General features: G+C 40.1%; 2 protein-coding genes across 2 annotated transcripts; both read left to right on the top strand.

Annotated features, from left to right (window-relative positions):
- The first annotated feature begins 12,257 nt into the window (after positions 1-12,257).
- Positions 12,258-18,155, top strand: LOC122035992 (two-on-two hemoglobin-3-like). The gene is made up of 4 exons (XM_042595157.1): positions 12,258-12,483; positions 12,588-12,718; positions 17,635-17,779; positions 17,863-18,155. The coding sequence occupies exons 1-4, from the start codon at positions 12,344-12,346 to the stop codon at positions 17,960-17,962; spliced, it is 516 nt and encodes a 171-aa protein (XP_042451091.1). The 5' UTR covers positions 12,258-12,343; the 3' UTR covers positions 17,963-18,155.
- A 6,270-nt stretch (positions 18,156-24,425) lies between these two features.
- Positions 24,426-25,333, top strand: LOC122035990. Its single transcript, XM_042595156.1, has one exon. It carries the CDS (start codon positions 24,540-24,542, stop codon positions 25,230-25,232), a length of 693 nt encoding a protein of 230 aa, XP_042451090.1. The 5' UTR covers positions 24,426-24,539; the 3' UTR covers positions 25,233-25,333.
- The last annotated feature ends 1,161 nt before the right edge of the window (positions 25,334-26,494 follow it).

The following is a 26,494-nucleotide window of genomic DNA, read 5'->3' as shown; positions in this document are numbered from 1 at the left end:
AGGCATGATTAAAACCTTTCACAGGATATTATTTGACTTATGGTTTTCCACATATACTAAGCTTAGGGATATTGAGGTTTTAATCTGAATTCTCATGTCAACCATTGGTAATTGAGGTTTTATGTACAAGATATTCTAGTTTCCACGTACTTTAGTATTTAAGGATCTTCCATTTATATATTCTTGAGTTTTGTCATAGGAATATAATTTTTATTTTATTTTTTGCAGAAATCACAGACGACTTTGACACTACTGGGCCTCTGAGTTCGTGGTCAGCACACATAAACTACTAGAAGGACTTTCAGGTCATGTTTTGAGAGCAATGGTTATCTTAGTGATTTTCATTGTGAAAAATGTTATCTGAAAGTATTTGTAGCTTTTTTTTTTCCTTTCTGAATGAGTTGGTAGGCAGTGATGTTATCTGAAACTATTTGAATACGTTGGATCCTCCAAAGTTATCTTCAAATACATTTGTTTAATTAATTTGATCCTCCAAAGTTAGTTAATGTGAAATGGCAAGCAGCTTCTGGTTTGAATTTATCCATTATCCAGATTATGGAATTAAGAAGCCAGTTGAGAAACGTAAGTAAGAAGCATGTATGTTGCTTCTTAGCTCTACTCCATTTTCAACGGTGGCTAAAAGTACTGCAGTTCAGAGACAATATTGGGTAAGAAGCATGAACGCCTAAACTTAATCTGACATGTGATTTTGGAAAAAAAAATTATAATATGGACACAAGAACACGGATCCTCTGCGCCCGCGTTCAAAGACAATATTGTGGATCGGTCAGCAGACATAAAATACTCTCTCTGGACCGATCAGGATTGGTCTGGGAAGCCTCTGATCGATCTGTGGACCGATCAGACTACATGTGGATCGGTCCACAGACCGATCCCCCCTATTCCTTCTCATCTTGTTGCTTCCTGATCGGTCTACAGACCGATCAGATAATACACAGAAGTACTATGGTTATCTGGATCGGTCAGCAGACCGATCCAGTGATACTATGGTTATCTGGATCGGTCTGCTGGCCGATCCAGTGATACACTGGTTATCTGATCGATCCAGTGATACACTGGTGATCCAGTGATACACTGGTTATCTGATCGGTCTGGTGATCGATCAGTAACCAATCAGTAGCTCACTGTGGGTTATCTGATCGGTCTGGTGACCGATCAGTAACCAAAGCTACTCTCCTGTGTATAGTCTGATCGGTCTGGGGACCGATCAGCCTAGGGCCTGATCAGTCCCATGACCGATCAGTGCCTTGAGAGAATGCACAGAAGAGAAGAGATGGTGATCGGTCTGGGGACCGATCAGCCTAGGGTCTGATCGGTCCCTTGACCGATCAGATACCATGGGTTTGATCGAATCCAGAAGTAAATGAGAAGTTTCACTTGGCAAACAAAATAGAGCTGACATTTTAACCGCTTATGGGATTCTAATGCCAGCTTCATTAGAAATTTTCTGATGTATAGTAAAAGAACATTGAGCTCTTGAAATGGATAGCAGATTTAGCCTTATACTAAATTATCAGAATTTGCCATATAAGCTAGAACACCACACAAGTTGCCAAAATGGACGAACAGGAGAAGAAAGCAATACCTTCGATTTTATCCTCAAGTCCTAACGAAATAGCAAGCTTGGGCATACTCAGATTAAACTACTAAAAGCAATTTACAGTTACAACACTAATTAGTCAACACTAGATAACCACCTAAACTAATAAACCAATTAGCCTTCAACTGGTTCTTACAAACATTTAATCTGTCATATTACAACAACAACAACATTACTCAACACTAACTAACAAGACCGAACTAACAGAGTAATAAGGTATACAGTCAATAGAGTCAAATTCACTATAACTAATATCCAGACCACTGATGGTATATTCCAACTTCCTAAAATATGTCCACGAGAAGCAATGTGTTCACTTCCTAACCTTCCACGACATCTTTCACTGCTATCTTCATCAGACAAAGTATCGGCTACGACCCACTTTTGCCAGCCATGTTGCGCACATCCATAATACCTCCTTCCGGGATTTTTGCTCGTTCTAGAAACACATACTAATGTCCTTCGTCCGCAAACTCTGCATGATACATGTTCAAATCTCGTATTGTCGATGGAGCCGTAACTTGATGATGACATGAAATACCAACCTATTAAGCAAACGAGAATTACTTAAATTCAAATATTTTTTAATGTACATAGAATGTATGATAAATCAATTCAAAACAGAAAATAAACGATTTTTGCATTACTGTATAAATCAGAGAAATAACATCAGTTGCAACTTAATCAGCGAATGAGGGCCTGATGAAATAACATGTAATCGAAATAACATCAGCGAATGAGGAATGATTGAGCCAAAAAAAAAATTATAGTTGGTGAGAAGATATAAATGGAATGAAGATCAGAACAAGAATAGAGGAATGATTGAGCAACACACCATCGAAATGGAATGAAGATCAGAACAAGAAGAAGAAAGCAAAGTTTTCGACGATCGTTCCCTCGAATCACAAAATGGCCCGGTATAACATAGATGCAAAATCAACTTTAAAAAAAAAAGTTTTTTACCGGCAATGAAGGGACGAGGACAGCGAGGTGTTACACAAGCTAGTGAGGACAGCTTCAAAGAGGTTACACGTTACCTTGCAGATCAAAGACTTAGCTCTACTTCTGCAGGGGGCCGCGTCGGGAGTAGGAAAGTAGGGCTTCTCTGCGGCGCGAGCAGTGCCCTAGCGTCGGGAGGAAGAGGATCTGCGGTGAGTTGGGGCAGCGTCGGGAGGAGGAAGAGGAGGGCTTCTCTGGGGCGAGTAGTGCCCTAGCGTCGGGAGGAAGAGGATCTGCGGTTGGGGCGGCGTCGGGAGGAAGAGGAGAGCGACGAGCTAGGGCACAGGGAGGGAGGAGGAAGAGGAGGGCTTCTCTGGTTGCTAGGGCACCAAGTTGGGCTGCGTCGGGGGAGGAAGAGGGGCGCCGCGTCGGGTCGGGGAGAAAAATTAAAACGCTGTGATTGCAGGGACTCGTGGCGAGAAGAAAATTAAAATACGTGACGTGGAGTTTGCCACGAGCGTTGTCCGCAGCGGTCCGCAGCATATAGTCCACAGGGTAGCATAATCGTATATATATATATAATCCGGTGGTAAAGACGGGGGACCCTCATGGGCGGAGGGTCAAAGACACGTGGAGGTCAATCCCAAGTTCGCGCCGAATGAAGGATGTCGGGCCGAACGGAAGGAAGGATGCCCTGTCGAACGGAAGGATGCTCTGCCGAACGGAGGATGCCCTGCCGAATGAAGGATGTCGGGCCGAACGGAAGGATGCCCTGCCAAACGGAAGGATGTCGGGTTGAATGGAAGCATGCCGGGCTGAACGGAAGGATGCAGGGCCGAACGGAAGGATGCAGGGCCGAACGGAAGGATGCCGGGCCGAAATGAAGGATGTCGAGCCGACCTGACATTTGGCCAGGAGCTTCCCAGACCGGACAGAAGACAACCCGACCATGGGCGGGTTTCCGACGCTCATAGTGAAAAGGGTCACCTGGCCGAGCGGATAGCCCGCTCGGCCGAAGCATAAAGCATCGTTGCTGTGGAACACTCTCAGCTGAGCACACGGTCGGACCGATACCTACGCCCGGTCGGACCTATGCCTGCCGAGCAGCTGGCCGCTCGGCGCGGGAACAGAAGAGACAAGGACAAAGTAAACATCGGGGGAACATCTCCTGACAGCGAGTATGTTCAACGACCAGGCCATACGCAAGATCTTACAACAGAGGATCCCGCTGCCCCATCATAGATGTGCTCGGACTGTAGCAGTATGGTGTCAGGTAAGCTCTTCTGACAAGCCCATACTGAGGTATGGACAGAGGACACGTATGCACCTCGGTATGTGTGCCCGAGCCTCTTCACAGCTCTATATAAAGGGTCCTCACCTTCGCCGGAGGTACGCATTCTACGATTCCTGCACCACTTCTTTGTTATCTGCTTGCCTGACTTGAGCGTCGGAGGGTCGTCGCCGGGAACCCCTTCCCGGCCCGACTTCCTTACAGGTTCGCCGGAGGATCGTACGATCGGTCGGGGATCTACGTCAGCAACGCGGAGAGCGCCACTTGCCCAGCGTCCGTTGATTCAGCGTTCGGACAGGATCAATTTGGCCCCGTCTGTGGGAACGCTCCTGCATCCGACCGGAAGCAATGGACGAGGCTGGACGACCGCACACGGTGATGCTCTCCACGAAGGAGCTCGATGCTCTAATCAAGGCAAGAGCAGCTAAGCTCGTGGAGCAACAGAAAGAGAATGCGCAAGCTGAGCGGCTGAAGCAACAAACAACGTCAGCATCAGGTGGCCAAGCGGAGGCAATGATCCCCGAGCGGACGCCTCCCCCGAGACAATGATCCAACCGACATTCAAGGGGGAGCACCGCCGAGCGGATGAAGATGGATTGGGACTTGGATCAACCATGAAGTACAAATTATCTCCAGCCTTTCCGGGGCAGGGTGTAAGGTGCACAAATATAATGTGTGTTGTATATTTTCCGTTTGGCTGTATATTTGAAATGCAGGAAGCAAAATGTTAAACACAATTGGCATTATCTGCCGAGCGGCCTATCTCCATGATGTATAAGATCCAAGGCACCGACTCAATGTCGAAGACCTCGGGCCGATCGGCCGGGTGTAAAAATTATCTGAGCCAAGTCATCGAAGACGAAGACCCCTCGCCGCTCGGTAGGGCATATGTCATCAGTGTCAAAATTAGCCTTAAAGGCCGTCGAGCTCCGACGTTAAAAATCGAGAGACGAGCTGGCGTCTATAAATAAGCCGAGCGGAAGACCGTCGAGCTCCGACGTTAAATATCGAGAGACGAGCCGGCGTCTATAAACCCTCCGAGCGGAAGACCGTCGAGTTTCGACGTTAAAAATCGAGAGACGAGCCGGCGTTTATAAATATAACGAGCCGAAGACCGTCGAGCTCCGACGTTAAAAATCGAGAGACGAGCCGACGTCTATAAACCCTCCGAGCGGAAGACCGTCGAGCTCCGACGTTAAATATCGAGAGACGAGCCGACGTCTATAAATAAGCCAAGCGAAAGACCGTCGAGCTTCGATGTTAAATATCGAGAGACGAGCCGACGTCTATAAATCATCCGAGCGGAAGACCGTCGAGCTCCGACGTTAAATATCGAGAGACGAGCCAGCGTCTATAAATAAGCCGAGCGGAAGACCGTCGAGTTCCGACGTTAAAAATCGAAAGACGAGCCGACGTCTATAAATAAGCCGAGAGGAAGACCGTTGAGCTCCGACGTTAAAAATCGAGAGACGAGCCGGCGTCTATAAATCATCCGAGCGGAAGACCGTCGAGCTCCGACGTTAAATATCGAGAGACGAGCCGGCATCTATAAACCCTCCGAGCGGAAGACCGTCGAGCTCCGACGTTAAAAATCGAGAGACGAGCCGGCGTCTATAAATATTCCGAGCGGAAGACCGTCGACCTCCGACGTTAAAAATCGAGAGACGAGCCGGCGTCTATAAACCCTCCGAGCGGAAGACCGTCGAGCTCCGACGTTAAATATCGAGAGACGAGCCGGCGTCTATAAATAAGCCAAGCGGAAGACCGTCGAGCTATCGAGAGACGAGCCGACGTCTATAAATAAGCCGAGCGGAAGACCGTCGAGCTCCGACGTTAAATATCGAGAGACGAGCTGGCGTCTATAAATAAGCCGAGCGGAAGACCATCGAGCTCCGACGTTAAATATCGAGAGACGAGCCGGCGTCTATAAATAAGCCGGAAGGATGCAGGGCCGAACGGAAGGATGCCAGGCCGAAATGAAGGATGTCGAGCCGACCTGACATTTGGCCAGGAGCTTCCCGGACCGGACAGAAGACAACCCGACCATGGGCGGGTTTCCGACGCTCATAGTGAAAAGGGTCACCTGGCCGAGCGGATAGCCCGCTCGGCCGAAGCATAAAGCATCGTTGCTGTGGAACACTCTCAGCCGAGCACGCGGTCGGACCGATACCTACGCCCGGTCGGACCTATGCCTGCCGAGCAGCTGGCCGCTCGGCGCGGGAACAGAAGAGACAAGGACAAAGTAAACATCGGGGGAACATCTCCTGACAGCGAGTATGTTCAACGACCAGGCCATACGCAAGATCTTACAACAGAGGATCCCGCTGCCCCATCATAGATGTGCTCGGACTGTAGCAGTATGGTGTCAGGTAAGCTCTTCTGACAAGCCCATACTGAGGTATGGACAGAGGACACGTATGCACCTCGGTATGTGTGCCCGAGCCTCTTCACAGCTCTATATAAAGGGTCCTCACCTTCGCCGGAGGTACGCATTCTACGATTCCTGCACCACTTCTTTGTTATCTGCTTGCCTGACTTGAGCGTCGGAGGGTCGTCGCCGGGAACCCCTTCCCGGCCCGACTTCCTTGCAGGTTCGTCGGAGGATCGTACGATCGGTCGGGGATCTACGTCAGCAACGCGGAGAGCGCCACTTGCCCAGCGTCCGTTGATTCAGCGTTCGGACAGGATCAATTTGGCCCCGTCTGTGGGAACGCTCCTGCATCCGACCGGAAGCAATGGACGAGGCTGGACGACCGCACACGGTGATGCTCTCCACGAAGGAGCTCGACGCTCTAATCAAGGCAAGAGTAGCTAAGCTCGTGGAGCAACAGAAAGAGAATGCGCAAGTTGAGCGGCTGAAGCAACAAACAACGTCAGCATCAGGTGGCCAAGCGGAGGCAATGATCCCCGAGCGGACGCCTCCCCTGAGACAATGATCCAACCGACATTCAAGGGGGAGCACCGCCGAGCGGATGAAGATGGATTGGGACTTGGATCAACCATGAAATGCAAATTATCTCCAGCCTTTCCGGGGCAGGGTGTAAGGTGCACAAATATAATGTGTGTTGTATATTTTCCGTTTGGCTGTATATTTGAAATGCAGGAAGCAAAATGTTAAACGCAATTGGCATTATCTGCCGAGCGGCCTATCTCCATGATGTATAAGATCCGAGGCACCGACTCAATGTCGAAGACCTCGGGCCGATCGGCCGGGTGTAAAAATTATCTGAGCCAAGTCATCGAAGACGAAGACCCCTCGCCGCTCGGTAGGGCATATGTCATCAGTGTCAAAATTAGCCTTAAAGGCCGTCGAGCTCCGACGTTAAAAATCGAGAGACGAGCTGGCGTCTATAAATAAGCCGAGCGGAAGACCGTCGAGCTCCGACTTTAAAAATCGAGAGACGAGCCGGCTTCTATAAATCATCCGAGCGGAAGACCGTCGAGCTCCGACGTTAAATATCGAGAGACGAGCCGGCGTCTATAAACCCTCCGAGCGGAAGACCGTCGAGTTTCGACGTTAAAAATCGAGAGACGAGCCGGCGTTTATAAATATTCCGAGCCGAAGACCGTCGAGCTCTGACGTTAAAAATCGAGAGACGAGCCGACGTCTATAAACCCTCCGAGCGGAAGACCGTCGAGCTCCGACGTTAAATATCGAGAGACGAGCCGACGTCTATAAATAAGCCAAGCGGAAGACCGTCGAGCTCCGATGTTAAATATCGAGAGACGAGCCGGCGTCTATAAATCATCCGAGCGGAAGACCGTCGAGCTCTGACGTTAAATATCGAGAGACGAGCCGGCGTCTATAAATAAGCCGAGCGGAAGACCGTCGAGCTCCGACGTTAAAAATCGAGAGACGAGCCGGCGTCTATAAATAAGCCGAGAGGAAGACCGTTGAGCTCCGACGTTAAAAATCGAGAGACGAGCCGGCGTCTATAAATCATCTGAGCGGAAGACCGTCGAGCTCCGACGTTAAATATCGAGAGACGAGCCAGCGTCTATAAACCCTTCGAGCGGAAGACCGTCGAGCTCCGACGTTAAAAATCGAGAGACGAGCCGGCGTCTATAAATATTCCGAGCGGAAGACCGTCGACCTCCGACTTTAAAAATCGAGAGACGAGCCGGCGTCTATAAACCCTCCGAGCGGAAGACCGTCGAGCTCCGACGTTAAATATCGAGAGACGAGCCGGTGTCTATAAATAAGCCAAGCGGAAGACCATCGAGCTATCGAGAGACGAGCCGACGTCTATAAATAAGCCGAGCGGAAGACCGTCGAGCTCCGACGTTAAATATCGAGAGACGAGCTGGCGTCTATAAATAAGCCGAGCGGAAGACCATCGAGCTCCGACGTTAAATATCGAGAGACGAGCCGGCGTCTATAAATAAGCCGAGCGGAAGACCGTCGAGCTCCGACGTTAAATATCGAGAGACGAGCCGGCGTCTATAAATAAGCCGAGCGGAAGACCGTCGAGCTCCGACGTTAAAGATCGAGAGATGAGCCGACGTCTATAAATAAGTCGAGTGGAAGACCGTCGAGCTCCGACGTTAAATATCGAGAGACGAGACGACGTCTATAAATAAGCCGAGCGGAAAACCATCGAGCTCCGACGTTAAAAATCGAGAGACGAGCCGGCGTCTATAAATCATCCAGCGGAAGACCGTCGAGATCCGACGTTAAAAATCGAGAGACGAGCCGACGTCTATAAACCCTCCGAGCGGAAGACCGTCGAGCTCCGACGTTAAAAATCGAGAGTCGAGCCTGCGACTATAAATCATCCGAGCGGAAGACCGTCGAGCTCCGACGAAAATCCCATTTGCGAAACGAGATATATTCAGCCGAGCGGACTAGCTATACAAAATACTTCGTGAGAAATCCCTTGCAAAACGCAAGAGAGGTGGGATGAGAGGCGATTAACGAGGAGAAGCGGAGGATGGTTTCTTGAATGCGCCGCTCGGCACTACGGGTGTCCAGTCAGTCGGACTATGCGCCTCTTTCGACTAGACTTGAAGGGGAGGCATGTGATCCGGTGGTAAGGACGGGGGACCCTCATGGGCGGAGGGTCAAAGACACGTGGAGGTCAACCCCAAGTTTGCGTCGAACGAAGGATGCCGGGCCGAACGGAAGAATGCCCTACCGAACGGAAGGATGCCCTGCCGAACGGAGGATGCCCTGCCGAATGAAGGATGCCGGGCCGAACGGAAGGATGCCCTGCCGAACGGAAGGATGCCGGGCTGAACGGAAGCATGCCGGGTTGAACGGAAGCATGCCGGGTTGAACGGAAGGATGCAGGGCCGAACGGAAGGATGCCGGGCCGAAAGGAAGGATGCCGAGCCGACCTGACATTCGGCCAGGAGCTTCCCGGACCGGACATAAGACAACCCGACCATGGGCGGGTTTCCGACGCTCATAGTGAAAAGGGTCACCTGGCCGAGCGGATAGCCCGCTCGGCCGAAGCATAAAGCATCGTTGCTGTGGAACACTCTCAGCCGAGCACCCGGTCGGACGGATACCTACGCCCGGTCGGACCTATGCCTGCCGAGCAGCTGGCCACTCGGCGCGGGAACAGAAGAGACAAGGACAAAGGAAACATCGGGGGAACATCTCCTGACAGCGGGTATGTTCAACGACCAAGCCATACGCAAGATCTTACAACAGAGGATCCCGCTGTCCCATCATAGATGTGCTCGGACTGTAACAGTATGGTGTCAGGTAAGCTCTTCTGACAAGCCCATACCGAGGTATGGACAGAGGACACGTATGCACCTCGGTATGTGTGCTCGAGCCTCTTCACAGCTCTATATAAAGGGTCCTCACCCTTCGCCGGAGGTACGCATTCTACGATTCCTGCACCACTTCTTTGTTATCTGCTTGCCTGACTTGAGCGTCGGAGGGTCGTCGCCGGGAACCCCTTCCCGGCCAAACTTCCTTGCAGGTTCGCCGGAGGATCGTACGATCGGTCGGGGATCTACGTCAGCAACGCGGAGAGCGCCACTTGCCCAGCGTCCGTTGATTCAGCGTTCGAACATGATCTATATATATACTCAAGAGTGCTTAGTACTAAAGAACTTGAGTAATATGAGATTATCTCCAAATTAAATAATACTACAATAAACATACTCAAATAATAGAGGCCCAAAACATAAACATGAATAAGTTGGGAAATGAGGAAAAGAAAATCAGATAATTTTTCATCAAAATTTACAAAACTATCGGCCACCTCCCCTCATGAATTATAGATAATTTTTATCTTTTTTTTACATTATTTTAATTTTATTATGATAATTATTTAATTGAAGGAATCAAATGAAAAACAAGCTGTGATTTCATTGAAGGGGAAAACTAGAAGTTTGAATATATATTGATAATAAAAAATTTAAGTATATTAAAAATTTTATACCTCCCAAAAAATATACGGCATATCAATATATACCATTCATATAAAATTTATTAATATATCAAAAATTAAAAAACAGTATAATACCATATATGAGAGCAAATATAACACTCGTATTAATAAATAAAATAAGACTATTTATGAGATAAAAAAAGTAACTTTGTTTCCTTTTTTTATACGCATAGTATAAAAAAGAAGAATTTTTAAACTTAAGAAATGAGAATATAATATAAAATAATATAATTATAATTATTTTAATTTTTATAATCATATTTCCTTTTTTCCATTCAAAAAATGGGGGAAAAAGTACAAATAAAAATAATATAACTATACTTACAATTTTAGATTTTAATTTAGTATAGTTGGATCTAGAAAATCATAATTTAAAGTTAAAGGAGATTTTTTTAAAAAAATATTTAAGATTATTGTGTTTATAATAAATTATATTTATAAGATTTAATAATTCAAAATTTATAAACGTTATAAAATTTATACTATATCAAAAATTTGATATACTTAGATTTTGGTATACCTAATTTTTGGTATGATATTAACATTATTCTTCTTATACTAAAATTTTCAATATATTATAAGATATCATAGGTAAAATTTGGTATAACCGACCTAGTTTAATTCATAACTTTCTTCATTGATAATTCACTTTGACTTTTCTTTGGAATTTTAGTTGGACTTCTAATTATTAAGTGTTCGGTCAATCATAATTCACTTGAATTTTTTTTTTATTGTCAACTCGTAGTCAAACTTTTTTACCGTCAAATATTGGATCAACTTTAACCAATCTAACTTCCCACTAAAACATCTATCATATTGCTCAACCATCAAAATCTAGCTAAGTCCTAAATCATATTGCTCAAATTAAACATCAAAACTTAATATGAATCAACTCGAGAGTGGTCAAACATCAAAATTTAACTTAAGTTAGATTGAACTTGGTCAACTAAATTTGAGTGTAACCTAGTCAATCTTAACCAAAAGTCGACTGCACTAATAATTTCATCAATTTTCATAACTTCCATTTCCATGTGGTGTCCCTTATTTCATTTTATTGTTCTCGGTTTCACTTCTTCTTCATCCCATCCTAAACTAAAATCCATCCTTTGGCCAAGTTTATTACTAATAGTGTTGCAATATTAAATTGTATTGATGCGATTGGATCATAAACGACATGACAATGTCTTGAATGCCCAATATTATTTATCAAAAAATTTATTGTAAATTATATATTATAAATGTTATTTGGAGTCTCAGAGCATTCACATCAACTACTCTATCTAAAAATTTGACTCTAAATTTTAGATAGGATAGCTAAAAACCCTTTGCATCGTTACCTTATCAATTCTCTAAATTTAGATGTGATAAATAGTGATTCTCTAAATTTAGAGAAGGTAAATCTTTACCCTAAAAATAAAATAATATATTTTTTAATATCTCTCTGTCCACTCAATCTTTTCAATCTCTCTCTTTTCACTCATTCCATAAATATAATAATAAAAAAATAGAAAAAGAGAAAAAAATAATAAAAATATTAAGGATGATAGAAATTTAAAGGTATTTGATATAGTGTATAGTGAAAAATGATTATTTAAATTTAATAAAGTCGATCATTTATTTTATATTTTAAATATAGTAATAAAGAAATGTGAATGCTCTCATCAAATGGAATTTAAATTTAATAAATAAAAAATTTAAAAAAAAATTGCTACAAGAGTCCATGAAAGTTACACGCCTATTTGAGTGGTCTGACGGCTGGCCCATCACCAGCAGAATAAATATATGGCGCCATCCTAATGAAAAGTGACGACGAAATAGCCACATCGAAAGGCGAAGAAGCTATTCGCATTCAATTAGATGCACACAGTTCCCTACCGCCAATCAAATACGTTATATACGGACCCTACTTGGCAAAGTTTCGTAGTTAGTCAACATGGGTCAGCGCCTCAATTATCATGGTTGTAGATAATACGCTACCTTCGTCCTTAAGTGTCCGATGAACGTGCCTACCACAAGAAGCACGAGCCCCTCTCTCCTAATTCGTCAGAGTAAAAAAACAAGAAAAAGTCGAAATATTTAAAGAAAATGCAGTCTTTACAGCAGAAGGCGTCGGAGTGGAGCGGAGTGGCGGCGAGCGACGCCTTCGCCATCGACGAGACCAACCTCTTCGAAACCCTAGGCGGAATCCAGCCCTTCGTCGATCTCTCAACCAATTTCTACAACAGGTGAGCCGATCTACCTACCTCTTCCTCGGCGGCCCTCTCCGTCCGATGTAGATTCTCGATTGATTATGACCATCTCTGATTTTGTTAACGCCGTTGGTTGGTAGGGTTTTCGATGATGAGGAAGAGTGGTTCCGATCTATCTTTTCGAATTCGAAGAAGGAGGACGCGATCCGGAATCAGTACGAGTTCTTCGTTCAGAGGATGGGAGGCCCTAATTTGTACTCCCAGAGGAAAGGTGAAGGGAACTTGTTCTTTTGATGTCTGATAGCTGCTTTCCGACACTTGCACTATTTGTTTCGCCTTTTAAAGCAGTAAAATCATCTGTCATCTGCCAAAATTTATCATTTTGTATTTGTTTTATATCACAAGAGGGAGACCAAAATCGTATACTAATTGATTATAGTGATGATACTATCATTGTAACTTCATATGACCTCTTAAAGATTCTATTCTCTTTTATAATCACCTCGTGTCCAGGATTAGGTTCATTGAGCCTTTAGGAGAATTGTGGTTAGGCAGTCCAGGAATGATTGGTTCCTACTCTGATGCTGAGATATGTGTGACGCCGGATAGAATATAAATTATTCTGGGACGTAAAGTTTCATAGGGATTAACGAGAGAACAAGAGAGAAATAAAAAAATAATAAGTATCCCAAACTAGACATAAAAACCTTCTCGCGAAAATAAGAGAGGGAATAGAAGAAAAAAGAAATGTAGTCGTAACGTGACTTAAGCGAACCAAATTGATTCAATATCCAAAAAGTTTGTCTTAAACATCATCTAAGCATAGATTTATATAGCTCTCAAAGTCCTCAAAACAAATTTAAACGTAAAATTAACCAACCTGACTTAGTTTCCTAAGATTTAGAACAACTTAACCAACAAGACTTAGTTCCCTAAGATTTAGGACAAGATTAAATATAATTAAGGAAAAAGCAAACTAAACTTAATAAACGGATAACCAAATAAAAAAACTCAAAAGATACAAATCTGAATATTTTGGATCCCCTCCTTCACCAGTCGTGCGAAGTTGAAGAGAACTCGTTCTCGAGTCTAGGGTGGGTGTATCCGACTCCACAACACAATGATTTAGACGTCTCACATTAAAAACATCAGAAGTTTTTAAATGACTAGAAAGACGTAACATGTAGGCATTGTCGTTAATTGATTGATAATGTGCTATCTTAAGGAAATAATCTAGAATACATAATCATAATCCACGAAATAGATAACCATTGTGAAAAATAAAATCATTGTAAAGCCTTACCTCTTGAAATATCTTGCTGAAGGAGGGATCAACAGCATAAATATCTTAGAAAAATCCAAAGCCGGCAATCCTAATGTTCATAGTAGTAAGCAAGGAAGAACGACGATTTAGAGCATCCGCAACATGATTGAAACTCTCAGATTGATGCTTCAGTATGAAGGTGAACTCCTGCAAGTAATTTTATCCACTTGGCGCGTTGACTACTCAACTTGTGTTGGCCGTTGATATACTTCAAAGCCTCATGATCAGTGAATAAGATAAATTTCTTCTACACGAAATAATGACGTCAATGCTTTAAGGATTGAACAATGATGTAGAATTCCATGTCATAGGTACGAGTAATTTTTCTTGGCACTGAATAGTTTCTATCTGAAAAAGGCATCCTGAATGACTTGGAACACCACTAATGTCAATGCTAGATGCGTCACAATTTACTTCAAATAGTTTGTTGAAATCTGTAAGTGCTAAAACGGGTACTTTGTTCATCTTTTGCTTCACCAGTTGAAACCTTTCCGTAGCTGCTTCAGTCCACTTGAACTCATGCCTCCCAAGTTACTCAGTGATAGGAGCAATTAAGGCGCTTAAGTTCTGGATGAACCGACAATAGAAAGAGGTCGATCCATGAAAACTTTGGACGTTGTGAGTTGTTTTTGGTTACAGCCACTCTAAGATTGCATCTATCTTTGATGGATTTGCATGGACATCAATACACCATCAGTAGATACAATAAATCCAAGAAACAAAACTATGGTCGTGAAGAAAGAATAAGTATTTCGCCTTTAGCTTCTCAAAAATAGTTCGAAGGTGATGAAGGTGTAAAGCCCATGTTGGACTATAAATGAGGATGTCGTCAAGTATACAACCACGAATCTTCCGATGAAAGACCGCAAGACTTGATGCATGAATCTAATACATGTGCTGAGTGCATTGGATAATCGAAAGACATGACCATCCACTCGTATAGCCCATGTTGTCTTGAAGGCAGTCTACCATTCATCTCCGGGCTTGATTTGAATTTGGTGGTATCCACTCCTAAGATCAATCTTGGAGATGATCTTAGAACTGGAAAGTTGATTCAACATGTCATCTAAGCGAGGAATCAGAAATCTACACCGTGATTTTGTTGATACTCGGCTATCAACACACATGCGTCACAAATTGTTTTTCTTTGGTATGAGTAGGGCAGGGATGCGTAAGGGTTCATACTCTCGTGAATAAAGCCTTGTCTCAATAGCTCCACAACTTGTCGTTGTAATTCTCCACATCCTTAGGGCTAAGACGGTATGTCGGCTGGTTAGGCAATCTTGACACCGGCACGAGGTCAATTTGGTGGTCAATGTCTCTTATAGGGGGAAGTCCCGGAGGAAGGTCTTCGCCCATCAAATCATTGAAGTCGGATAGGAGTTGCTGCACCTCAGCTAGTAGATCCGAGTCTAGATCTATTACATTGCTTTCGCAAGGAAGCAAAGCATATGCCACATCTCCATTTGCCATCTCGTTCAAAAATTTGAATATAGAAAGTATTGTACAGTTATTGGTTACTAAATTTGAAGGAGTTCTTTCTCGTCGAGGAGCTAATATGATGTTCCCTCCTTTGATGTTGAGGGTGTAGGTGTTCTTACGTCCATCGTGGATGGCGTTGTGATCATATTGCCAAAGTCGTTCCAATAGTACATGATATGCATTCATTGATACAGCATCACACCATGCTTGGTCGTAATACTTGCTACTAATAGAAAAAGACAAAAAGCAACACCTATCATGGTTATCTCGCTCCCTTTGCTAAGCCATGACAACTTGTAGGGTTTTGGATGACGATGTGTCTTCAATTGTAGCTTTTGAGCTGCTTCTTTGGATACAATGTTTTCACAGCTTCCACTATCAATGATCATCTTGCAAACTTTGTCCGCAACCTTGCAAGCTATGTGAAAGATGCTTATTCTCAGCCAATCATCTTTCGATTTTTCCTTGGGAACTAGTAGGCTCTTGCGTACGACGAGAGTCTTATGACTAATGCCATAAAGAACCTCATCATCGATATCGTCATTATAAATCGACTCAACAATCGGTTTGGGTTCATCCTCCATGTCTTCCTTAACGAGCAAGGTTTTGTTTTTTTTGATTTAGAGATCTTTTAAAATCTGAAACTTGATGCCCTTGTTCACCACATCGAAAACACCTATAGAGGTCTTAGGGTTACCTTGTGGTGGTTGCTGGGAAGGGTGTAACTCCTAATGGTGAACGACTCGATTGTTTTGATCACTCCTATTTGCACCTATTTATTGGTCTTCGGTTTAACTCTTTTTCAACTGTCAAGGCTTGTTGATAAGCCTTTGAAACAATCCAGAGTGAGCTGAGGCTCAGGGAATCTTGTAAGAGCTGCTATAATCTCTGTAAAATGTCACGCTACCGTCTGCTTCTCGGTCTCAGATAGATCGTTCCGAGCAATAAGCTAATAGAATTCCTCTGTATAATCATCGATGGTTCTAGCCCCTTGTCTTAATATATGCAGTTGTTGAAACAACGTTTGTGTGTAGCCAAAAGGAAGAAAGTGGTTTCTCATCAGTTTTTTTAAAATTTTTTCCAATCGGTGATTTTGGATTTACGTTGTCTCTCTTGTGATCGCCGAAGTTGCTCCCATCGTGCTGAGGCTCAGCAACTTGACAACGACCAATTTTACTTTGATGTGATCAGGTACTTCCTTATATTCGAAAATCCTCTCTACTTTGTTGATCCAATCAATGAAGCTTTTCGCTTGTAATGTGCCAAAAAAATCAAGAAGATCAACTCGAAAACCAAAGTCCTCATATCGTTCCTCTCGACCAAGGTGTTCCTGGTATGTAGTACAATGATGATATGGATTCTTAAATATGGAGATCTCACAATCTTCAAAATCCCTTGAAGATCCCCGTGTTGCTAGACGCTGGGTTAATTTCGCAACTTGCTTCTGCAAATCCTCAATTATAATTACATCCTGGATGTTACGATCATGGTGTTGGGCTTCTGCATTCGGAACCTGCCTATTGCGACCACAACCACATCCATGAGGACCTTCCATTGGATTTTAATGAGCTATGATACCAACTGACGCCGGGCAGAATATAAATTATTCTAGGGCATGAAGTTTTAGAGGGAATAATGAGAAAACAAGAGAGAAATAACAAAATAAATAGCCCAAGCTAGGCTTAAAATTTTTCTCAAGAAAATAAGAGTGGGAATAGAAGAAAAAGAGATGTAGCCGTAACGTGACTTAAGCGAAGAAAATTAATTCAATATCCAAAAAAATTTGTCTTAAACATCATCTAAGCATAGACTTATATAGCTCTCAAAGCTCTAAAAATATCTAAACGGAAATTAATCAATTAGACTTAGTTCCCTAAGATTTAGGATAACATTAAATATAATTAAGGAAAAAAGTAAACTAAACTTAATAAACAAATAATCAATTAAAAAAAATCCAAAAGATATAAATTTGAATACTTTGGAGTTTGGATCCTCTCCTACATCAATGTGATAATTAATCGATGATATCTCAGGTGTTTCGGTTATGTGATTATATCAAAAATAGTCACATAACTGAAACACCTGAGTTCGTGCATTTGAATTTATTATGAACAATTTTAGTTTGTGGATATGCTGCTATATTGAAACCAGTATTATGGAGGCATGTTTTATTCATTTGGCATGTCCATGTGTATGTGGTAAGGAAATCATAAGAAATTTTTTCTCTAGACTCAGCTGATACAGAAGAAAAAAACTGAATAGTATATAAGAAATTGAATACATCCCTCTCTATGGATTCCATTTCTAAGTTTGCTTATGTAATGAAAGGAAACCTTTCGCTGAATTGTTGCAACATGGTTTCATTTGAATCATTATTGCAGGTCATCCAGCTCTGATCGGACGACATGCACCATTCCCTGTTACTCACCAAGCTGCTGAGAGGTGGTTGCACCACATGCAACAAGCACTTGATAGCACCACGAGCATCGATCCTGATTCAAAAGTCAAAATGATGAATTTTTTCAGGCACATATCAACTCCCACTGTGTCCTTCCTTTGTTGATGATATGAACACTATTATTATTTTTATTATTTGGGCTGGCTTTCAGGCACACTGCTTACTTTCTTGTGGGTGGGAATGAGATGACAAGGCAAAGGCAACAAGTTCAATGTAAGCATGCAGCAAATGGACCATCAACATCTACCTGAGATTCAACTTGCTACACAGTTACTTGATATCATATATATAAATAAATTCTACAAAATCATGCAATTTGCTCTTTGATCAATCGGGAGAATTGTGATCAATCTCATGAATGTGCCTTGCGATTGTTTATCACTTCACACCCGTGAAATGATTGCACCTGCTAATGAAATTAAACATTGCAGCTATTCTGTTCAATCTTTGATTTCAGTTTACAGCAAATATATATACTGGTTTTAAAATCAACCCGGCCGCAGATGAAGTCTTGTTGGTTAGTGATTTTACTGATTTAAACTGGCACAAATCCTGGTCGCACTGGATTACCTCTATTTTCTGCTGTCTTGATGATTCGTAGTCATGTTTTCATTATTTAATAACACTTTAGTAATTCAGATTGGTTGAGCTCTGTTTTATTTAAATGGAGTTACGATCGTTTTACCTCATATAATGTTCTCCTATGGAATATTGCCTGTAGTACAGTGTGTGACTGTCCATATGCAGGATATCAGTAGCGTTTCTTTTTTTTTTAATATATTTTATTTTTTATTTTTAAATTTTGAATTAAAAATTAATTAACTTTTTTTTAACTCTTTGCTCTTAAAATTTAAGCTTTCTAATTGCGTTGTAATATTATTTACGGTGTATAGTAATGTGATTTTTTTAATTCAAAATTTAAAAATTAATAATAATAAGATAAAAAATGCTGTTGATGTTTTGCACGTGCATAGTCGTGCGGTGCACAGGGCATGAATATATATCTGCACAGTCGCGCACACGGTGCGGCGCACAGGACATCATGAATATATATATGCACAGTTTCGTACGTGCGGCACGGCACACACGACATCAAGACTATGTGTGTATATATATATATATAATTTTATTATGATTATATATATATATATATATATATATATATATATATATATATATATATATATAATTTTATTGTGTTAAAGACCTTTTGCTACGGATTGGTTGCAACAATGATTCCAGACGACTGAATTCATTCTAATAACTTTTTTTAAAAATATGTTTTTAGCTTCGTGGTTAAACCAATTAGATTTTACTTTAAAATTTAGAGTTGAGTTATAGTATTCAAGTTAAAAAAATTTAAAACTCAAAAAATTCTAGGTATTCACGTGTGGTATATTTTTAATTAGAAAAAGAGAAACGAGATAAGACACCTCAATCAAGGAGTCACGAACCATTCCACAGGGAACGGTCCGTAGCATATCACAATACTATATATATAAATCATACTTCTGGAGTTATATTTGTGCCTCACTGTATTTGGTTTATATATTTTTTTGTTTATTTTTTTAAACTCCCACTATGCCAATAAGATTTTGTCTTTAGAATTTAAGTGTTGAGTTCTAGTATTAAGTAAGAAAAAAAAATCAAATTGAAAAAATATTTGAGGTTTGCACGGGTGTGCGCAGTGTCCTTAGGATAACATTAATATTGCTATATATTTACGCTGCACACCCCGTGAACACCTAGTGTAATTAATTTTTTAATATTTTTTTAAGCTCTTGGTTATCTCAATTAGATTTTGCCTTTAAGATTTAGGACTTGGATTATAATATTAACCATAAAAAAATTTAGGTGCACATGGATGTGCAACGTAAGGTGGGCAGCATGGAATACGAAAGAGCCCTTCAGTAGGGCCCAAGGGGTCAACAAGCCAGAATAGCTGTCGGTTAAAGTCCACTATGGGTCAAAAAGCCGAGTAGTTGGCTTAGTAGGACCTCTCTCTCTCTCGATTGAATATCATCAATTGGTCACTCTTAATGGGCCCCACTCCCAGTTCTGTCGGACTCACACGGAGCTCTATTCCCCAAACATAAACCTATTATCCATCGAAACATAAATCTATTAAATACACTTATTTTGAACTTAACTTAAAGTTAATGTTAGAAAACTGACAATGATAAACTAGGATTCTTATTATCAAATAATTTTTCAAAAAATTTATAAATTATAGGAAAATTATTTACTTATATTTTCTAAAAATTTCTCATTTCTCTAGTTGTAAAATTATTTGGCCTTAGTCTAGATCAAACTCATAGAAAGTATGATCCTATAGATCTAGGAAACTGACATCTCACAAACACACTAGGTCTACCTTGATTGTGTATTCAAAAACATAAAATGATGTGAGATGCATAGACCTTTTGCCCGCACTTCAAATGTTTATATCAGTGCATCAAAATAAGTCTGAGCTATAAATACAACAATACATTGATCAAGTTAAGCAATATTTTTAATAAATAATAAGCTGGATCAAATTTTGCTTAACTTAACTAACCAAGTTAACACTACTATCTTCTAGTAGATAGTTAGTAACTAACGATTAGACATGTATTAAGGATATTGACAGTTTAATGATTATTTTTAAATAAAGATATAATATTTAGGGAAAGATCTAATTTCAAAAATTCTAAAATATTTACTTGAGAATTTTTTCTTAAAAAAAACTTTACCTAGGAAAAAATCTTGGAAAATTATTTGCTTTAAAAAATATATAATTTTGAAAGTTTTTGAAAAATTAAATAATATTTAAAAAACTTAGAAAATTATTTTGAATTTGTACTCTTAAAATTACTTTGAAAATTTTTCTTAAAAACTTTTCTTTAAAATTAATTTAAAAATATTTCCTAGAAAACTGTCTTTAAAATTATTTTGAAAATTCATACTTTGAAAAAAGGCAGTCCTTAGACAACCAAACAGCCGAATGCAATCAAAATAGCTTTGTTCAATGCGACCGAGCTACGACGTCCTTATCGAGCGATGTCTGCTTGGCCTATAGTGGGACCCCTTGCATATCTCATCGTACCTTTTTAGAGGTTTGTGTCACTAACAACAGAGCATGTCTAGTATGTAAATCTCATTTTAGAAGCTTCTAGCTTGTCGCATCAAAAATTTGTGTGCTCGTTTAAGGAAAGATGTCAGGGACATTTTTTGACTTGCCTTTTTATAGAACTCTTTGGAAAACATGCATATGCTTTGAGATGCGTATACAGATGATACAAGGACACTATAAAAGGGTCCATCCATATGCAGAGGTATGTGTTATTTTATTATTTAACACGCTCATTGCTACAACTATTTCACTATTCTCCACTGTACCGAGGATTCACTTGAGCGTTGGAGGACTAACGCTAGAAATGTCTTTCCGGTCCGACACTAACGCTCCTTTTTTTACAGGACCACATGAAATCTTCGTCTAGTCAACTATAGAATCACATTCACAATTAAACATCTTCTCAGCTTTTAAACTGGATCAATTAAATTTCTCCCGTAGATGTCAGTTAGTTGAAATGACCACCCGTAACAATTAATGATCCCAAAGCTTAAAGTTAGTTTTCTTCACTTTAGGTAGATTTGCTGCTATGTGTTCCAACAAGCGTGAACCTGAGATCGATGTTTCCCTTCTAAAAGAATGAACCAACAAGCAATTAATTAAATTGAAAGTTCGTATTCTTACTACCAAGCAACTCAAACAATTAAAACATAAAAAAGAACTCCCACTTCAGAGAGAAGAAAATCATAGATCCTAAATTTTAAAAAAAACTTTATAAATTAAAGTGTCCTGACGATCTTCGGCTTGAACATATTAGAAAGAAAATTAATTAAGTTAACCTGATCTATTTATTATAATAGTGCAATAACACAATTAGGGATTTGACAGATTCAATAGCGAAAAAAGTTGTGGTTGATTCGAGAGTTGCGGTTCTCCCATCTGGTTCAGTTTCTGAGACACTGATGTGAAGGGAATTAAGGAGAGGCGCAACTGCTCTACAATAATTGAGCTACATTATTGGTCACGACCCGAGCTAGAGCTAGATAAAGATTGATGAACTCATGAAATCAACCCTCATTAATTACATTGTCTAATTCTTATGAATTTGTGTTCTCTCCACTTGTTTAAATTAAATAATTAGGGCTATCTCTTTCATACACTTTGTCTTTCCCCACGCTTATCTTAATTTTTTACACAAACAAGTTTTGCTTTAAAAGAAAATGCACAGTTGGGAAGATAAATAAATGACATTATATTATAATAACTAATGATTGTGCCCACACGTCCCATGTGTAATATAATATATTGAAATCACATTATTTTTTATAATGAAATTATATTAATTAAAGTATTTTAATATTAAAATACTAAAGTAGAGTCATTAGGGTAAAGTTCCTGATTTTTGAAAATCTAAATTATTTGGGTCTTTGAAAATCCGAATTGTTTAGATTTACGGGCTTCCTTATGAAAAAATTTAACTTAATTTAATATTATACTTATCTTAGTAAAAAAACTAAGAAAATTATATTATTTAACATTGTCAACCTAAAATATTTATAGAAGCTTTTTTTATCATAGTGTTGTCAATTCTAAGATGTGAGACTAAAGAGAACTATATTTTTTTATATAAACAACCAGAGAAAATTAATGATGAGAAAAATTCATAATAATATACCGTAGCTGAGTCTCGAATTCTAGATCACTGATTGTTTCGCTTGTGAAATTACTAATAAAACTTGAAATTAATTTTAGTGTGAATAAAAAAAAAGATATTAACGTAAATTCATTTTAGGCTTCACCAAAGTTAGTTAGTAAAGGGGGGAGATTTTTAATAAAATAGTAAGATGTTAGGATATTTCCTAGGAATCCAATTAAAACACTTTCCAATTATAATGTGTGCATGTATTTAATATATACATATGATATTACTAAAATACTCATATATATACATGCATGTATGTATTCTGACTGGCCAAATTCTGACCATTTAGCAATACCAGTATAAATCTTGTTGGCCAGAATCTGGTCAGTTATAAATCTCTATCTTTCCAATTATAATGCATGCATATACATGCATGTATTTAATATATACATATGATATTACTAAAATGACCATATATATGCATGCATGTATGTATTTTGACTGGCCAGATTCTGGCCATTTAATAATACCCGTATAAATCTTGTTGGCCAGAATCTGGCCAGTTATAAATCTCTATCTTTCCAATTATAATGCATGCATGTACATGCATGTATTTAATATATACATATGATATTACTAAAATGATCATATATATGTATGCATGTATGTATTCTGACTGGTCAGATTCTAGTCATTTAGCAATACCCTTTAATTAGCATAAATCTTATTGGTCAGAATCTGACCAGCTAGAAATCTCTATCTTTCCAATTATAATGCATGTATGTACATGCATGTATTTAACATATACATATGATATTATTAAAATACTCATATATGTGCATGATATATTCTGGCTGGTCAGATTCTGACCATTTAGTAATACTCTTTAATTCGCATAAATGTTGTTGGCTAGAATCTGACCGACTAGAATCTGGCCAACTAGAAATCTCTATCTTTTTAATTATAATGCATGCATGTACATGCATGTATTTAATATATACATATGTTATTACTAAAATGTCCATATATATGTATGCATGTATGTACTCTGATTGGTCATATTCTGACCATTTAATAATACCCTTTTAATTATGTACTTTGTAATAGAGTTGGCATGCATGTTGGAAACGAACTAACCCACTAGTCCAACTAATTAATTAAGCTATAAATATGTATCAAACTGTTTTAATTTTTGTTACAGCTAAGTGAATCTTAGCAAGAAATAGTCGAGAAATAAAAAATTATAGCTTAAAAGTCTAAGCAAAGTTTATATAGTAGAGTTCGTCTTACCTGTGTGGGAAATTATGTACCCTTAAAATTTTCACATCGTATTGGATGCAAGAATTATTTATTTATGACAAAAATAACAAAATTAAATTCCTCCTAACGATATTACTTACAACTGTTGTTACTTGAATGTAATCGTAATTTTAAAAAAATAAATTTCTAGGCATATATGGTTTTCCTTCATTTAACAAATAAGCAAACTCCTCGAATAAAACAAGATCTCATTAATGGCATTGCACTAATAAATTTGTCAGCTAATGAAATTATTCTCTCCTTCTTTAGGTTTTTTAATATATTAATTAGACAAAAATCTCGTCGCGTACACGTCGGCATTAATGCAGGGCCCCACGCTGTCCACGTGGCTCCATAAACAAGGCTGCTCATTAACTTATCATTCCAAACTCTAATTATAATTAAGATTAGTACAATCCTCTGATTACTTGTCACTATAATCCTTATATTCCAATTCCTCTTAAAATTTTATTTTATTTTATTTCAATGAACTTTTCTTATTTTAAATTGAATGTTAAATTTTAATTATATACGAGTCTCATTTTCTAATTTATTGAGGACTTTCTAGTAATTTCTGATCCAATAATTGCAGTGGAAAAATATCCTCACACCATACATGTTCTCTTTGCAACCACTGTTAATTCTTAATTAGTTTCTTCATCATTTTATTTTTCCATATTTTCCCTTTCTTTCCTTCCACTCCTCCTGTGTACTATAAATACCTTCCCTCTCCTTCCACCATTTTTTCTCAAACCAATATAAATCCACTCTTCCTCTTCCTCTCTTAATTCCTCTCCATAAATTCGGGAAAAATAATAAAAAAATAAGTAATTTCATGGAGATGACGTCAGCCAGAGGAGGTAGGAGGTTCTGGCATATTGTGAGGTTGGTGTTCCTGGGCTTCTCCAAGAACAAGCTTATGGTCGACCTCCACCTCCTCCTCAAGCGAGGCAAAATCGCCGGAAAAGCCCTCTCTCATCTCCTCAGCCACCACCATCACCACCACGGTGGCGGCGCCGGCGGAGGTGGCGCCGCTTCCATGTACTCCGCCCTCACCTGCCAGTCCATGGATCCCAACCTCGCCTTCTACAGCCCCCGGGAGGTGCAGTTCAGCTTCAGCAACACCCCGTCCTACCCCACCTTCCGCCGCCACCGCCGCCGCCGTCACCACCGCCGCTACGATGACGACGACGCCGTGTTCAAGGCCATTGAAATTCTCAACGCCGAGGCGGATATCGATAACGACGGGGGCGGCGAAGAAGAAGAGTACTCTGCTTCGGCGGTGGCGACGCCTTCGCCGGCGATTTGGAAGAGCCCCGCGGCGCAGGTGAGGCAGCTGAGGATCACCGACTCACCGTTCCCGCTGAAGGAGGAGGAAGGGGAGGCGGACGGGGGGATCGACCAGGATGCGGAGGAGTTCATCAAGAAGTTTTACGAGCAGCTGAGTCTCCAGCAAATGATAACCCCGGTGACGACGACGGCGCCGGAGTACATGAACCATCGCCGGCGGCGCGCGACCTGCCACTAATGATGGGACGAGCTTAATTAATTAATTACTTATATTAGTGTTGCTGTTTGGTTTAATTTCTCCATCCACCTGTGAATAAATTCTACAAATATTCTATATAATGAATAGAAAATTTATAATTAGAGTTGTAATGAGAGTGGAAATTTCAACCGAGGCATTATACATTAATAAAATATTTATTTCTCTAATTTTTTTAGGTGCAGAAGAAAATAAGCCGGCTGTGTCGACAATCTACAGACACTTTATTCTTAAAAAATATTAATAATAAAATTCGGCAAAATTTTAGGATCACTTTTTATGATTCAGATGATGTATCATTCATATTTACGATTGAATCATGATCGCGATCCGATTATAATTAGTTGTGATCCTTTCATGAGATCATTGTCCCCACCAGTTTATAGTTTGGTTCGGAATGGACGATTAGAGATCATCCGGAGAACACCCTTACTCGGCACCCAATAACCTGACCATTTATCCACCACTGGAGGCCGTCTGCTGCGAACCAAATTATAACTTAGTAGGGACGATAAACACAAGAAGAGATTATAACCAATTACGATTAGATCACGATCACGATCACGATCACAATCAGATCATAAATATGAGGTGAGTCTAAATCTATTCACTGCAAGACGTTATCTAAATATTCAGAACTACTTTCTATTATAGAGCACTAACTATTATAATCCCAATGTAATTAGGGTTAACATAACTAGATTAATGTTTATGATAAAATTTCTTTTGTAATTTCTGAAACAATTTATTAAAAGGATTACTTTACTTTGATTTTTTTTTCTTATGTATTTATATGTGACAAAAGATATTTTGCTCGTCCCAATATCTCTAATTCATCCCTAGGTCAATATAAATAACGTAAATCATATATAACTGTTATTTATTAGTAGAACGACCAAGACATGATGAAAGATATACCCAAATCCATCAAATTTCAATCTTATAAATTAATATGATAACATCCTATATCTCGCATGGTAGGCGAGGTGCACGAAACGATGATTTTGACTTTGAGTTGGACTCGTGTATGCATTTAACACGTGGTCTTGGGTATGCATTTAACACTTGAGGTGCACGAAAGGATTTGGCATTTGGGCTTGCACGTGAGTCTGCACGAATTGACTTTCACTTTGAGTTAGACTTAGACTTAAGCTTATGTACGTATTCAATACTGGTACATCAATCTAGTGTGTGATGGCAATGATACGATACATGCTCGCGTGTAGTTTAGTCTAGTAAGCATA

The sequence above is a fragment of the Zingiber officinale genome, unplaced genomic scaffold (assembly GCF_018446385.1).
Source record: "Zingiber officinale cultivar Zhangliang unplaced genomic scaffold, Zo_v1.1 ctg128, whole genome shotgun sequence".
NCBI classification, from domain to species: Eukaryota; Viridiplantae; Streptophyta; class Magnoliopsida; order Zingiberales; family Zingiberaceae; genus Zingiber; species Zingiber officinale.
This window is presented reverse-complemented; position numbering and strand designations above follow the sequence as displayed.

What these genes read in the sequence shown, in the direction of transcription:
- LOC122035992 (XM_042595157.1), top strand. Translation starts at nt 12,344, where the DNA reads ATGCAGTCTTTACAGCAGAAGGCGTCGGAGTGGAGCGGAGTGGCGGCG. An exon ending in TCAACCAATTTCTACAACAG is followed by an intron (nt 12,484 to 12,587) that starts GTGAGCCGATCT and finishes GTTGGTTGGTAG; the next exon opens with GGTTTTCGATGATGAGGAAG. An exon ending in TTTGTACTCCCAGAGGAAAG is followed by an intron (nt 12,719 to 17,634) that starts GTGAAGGGAACT and finishes TCATTATTGCAG; the next exon opens with GTCATCCAGCTCTGATCGGA.
- LOC122035990 (XM_042595156.1), top strand. Translation starts at nt 24,540, where the DNA reads ATGGAGATGACGTCAGCCAGAGGAGGTAGGAGGTTCTGGCATATTGTG.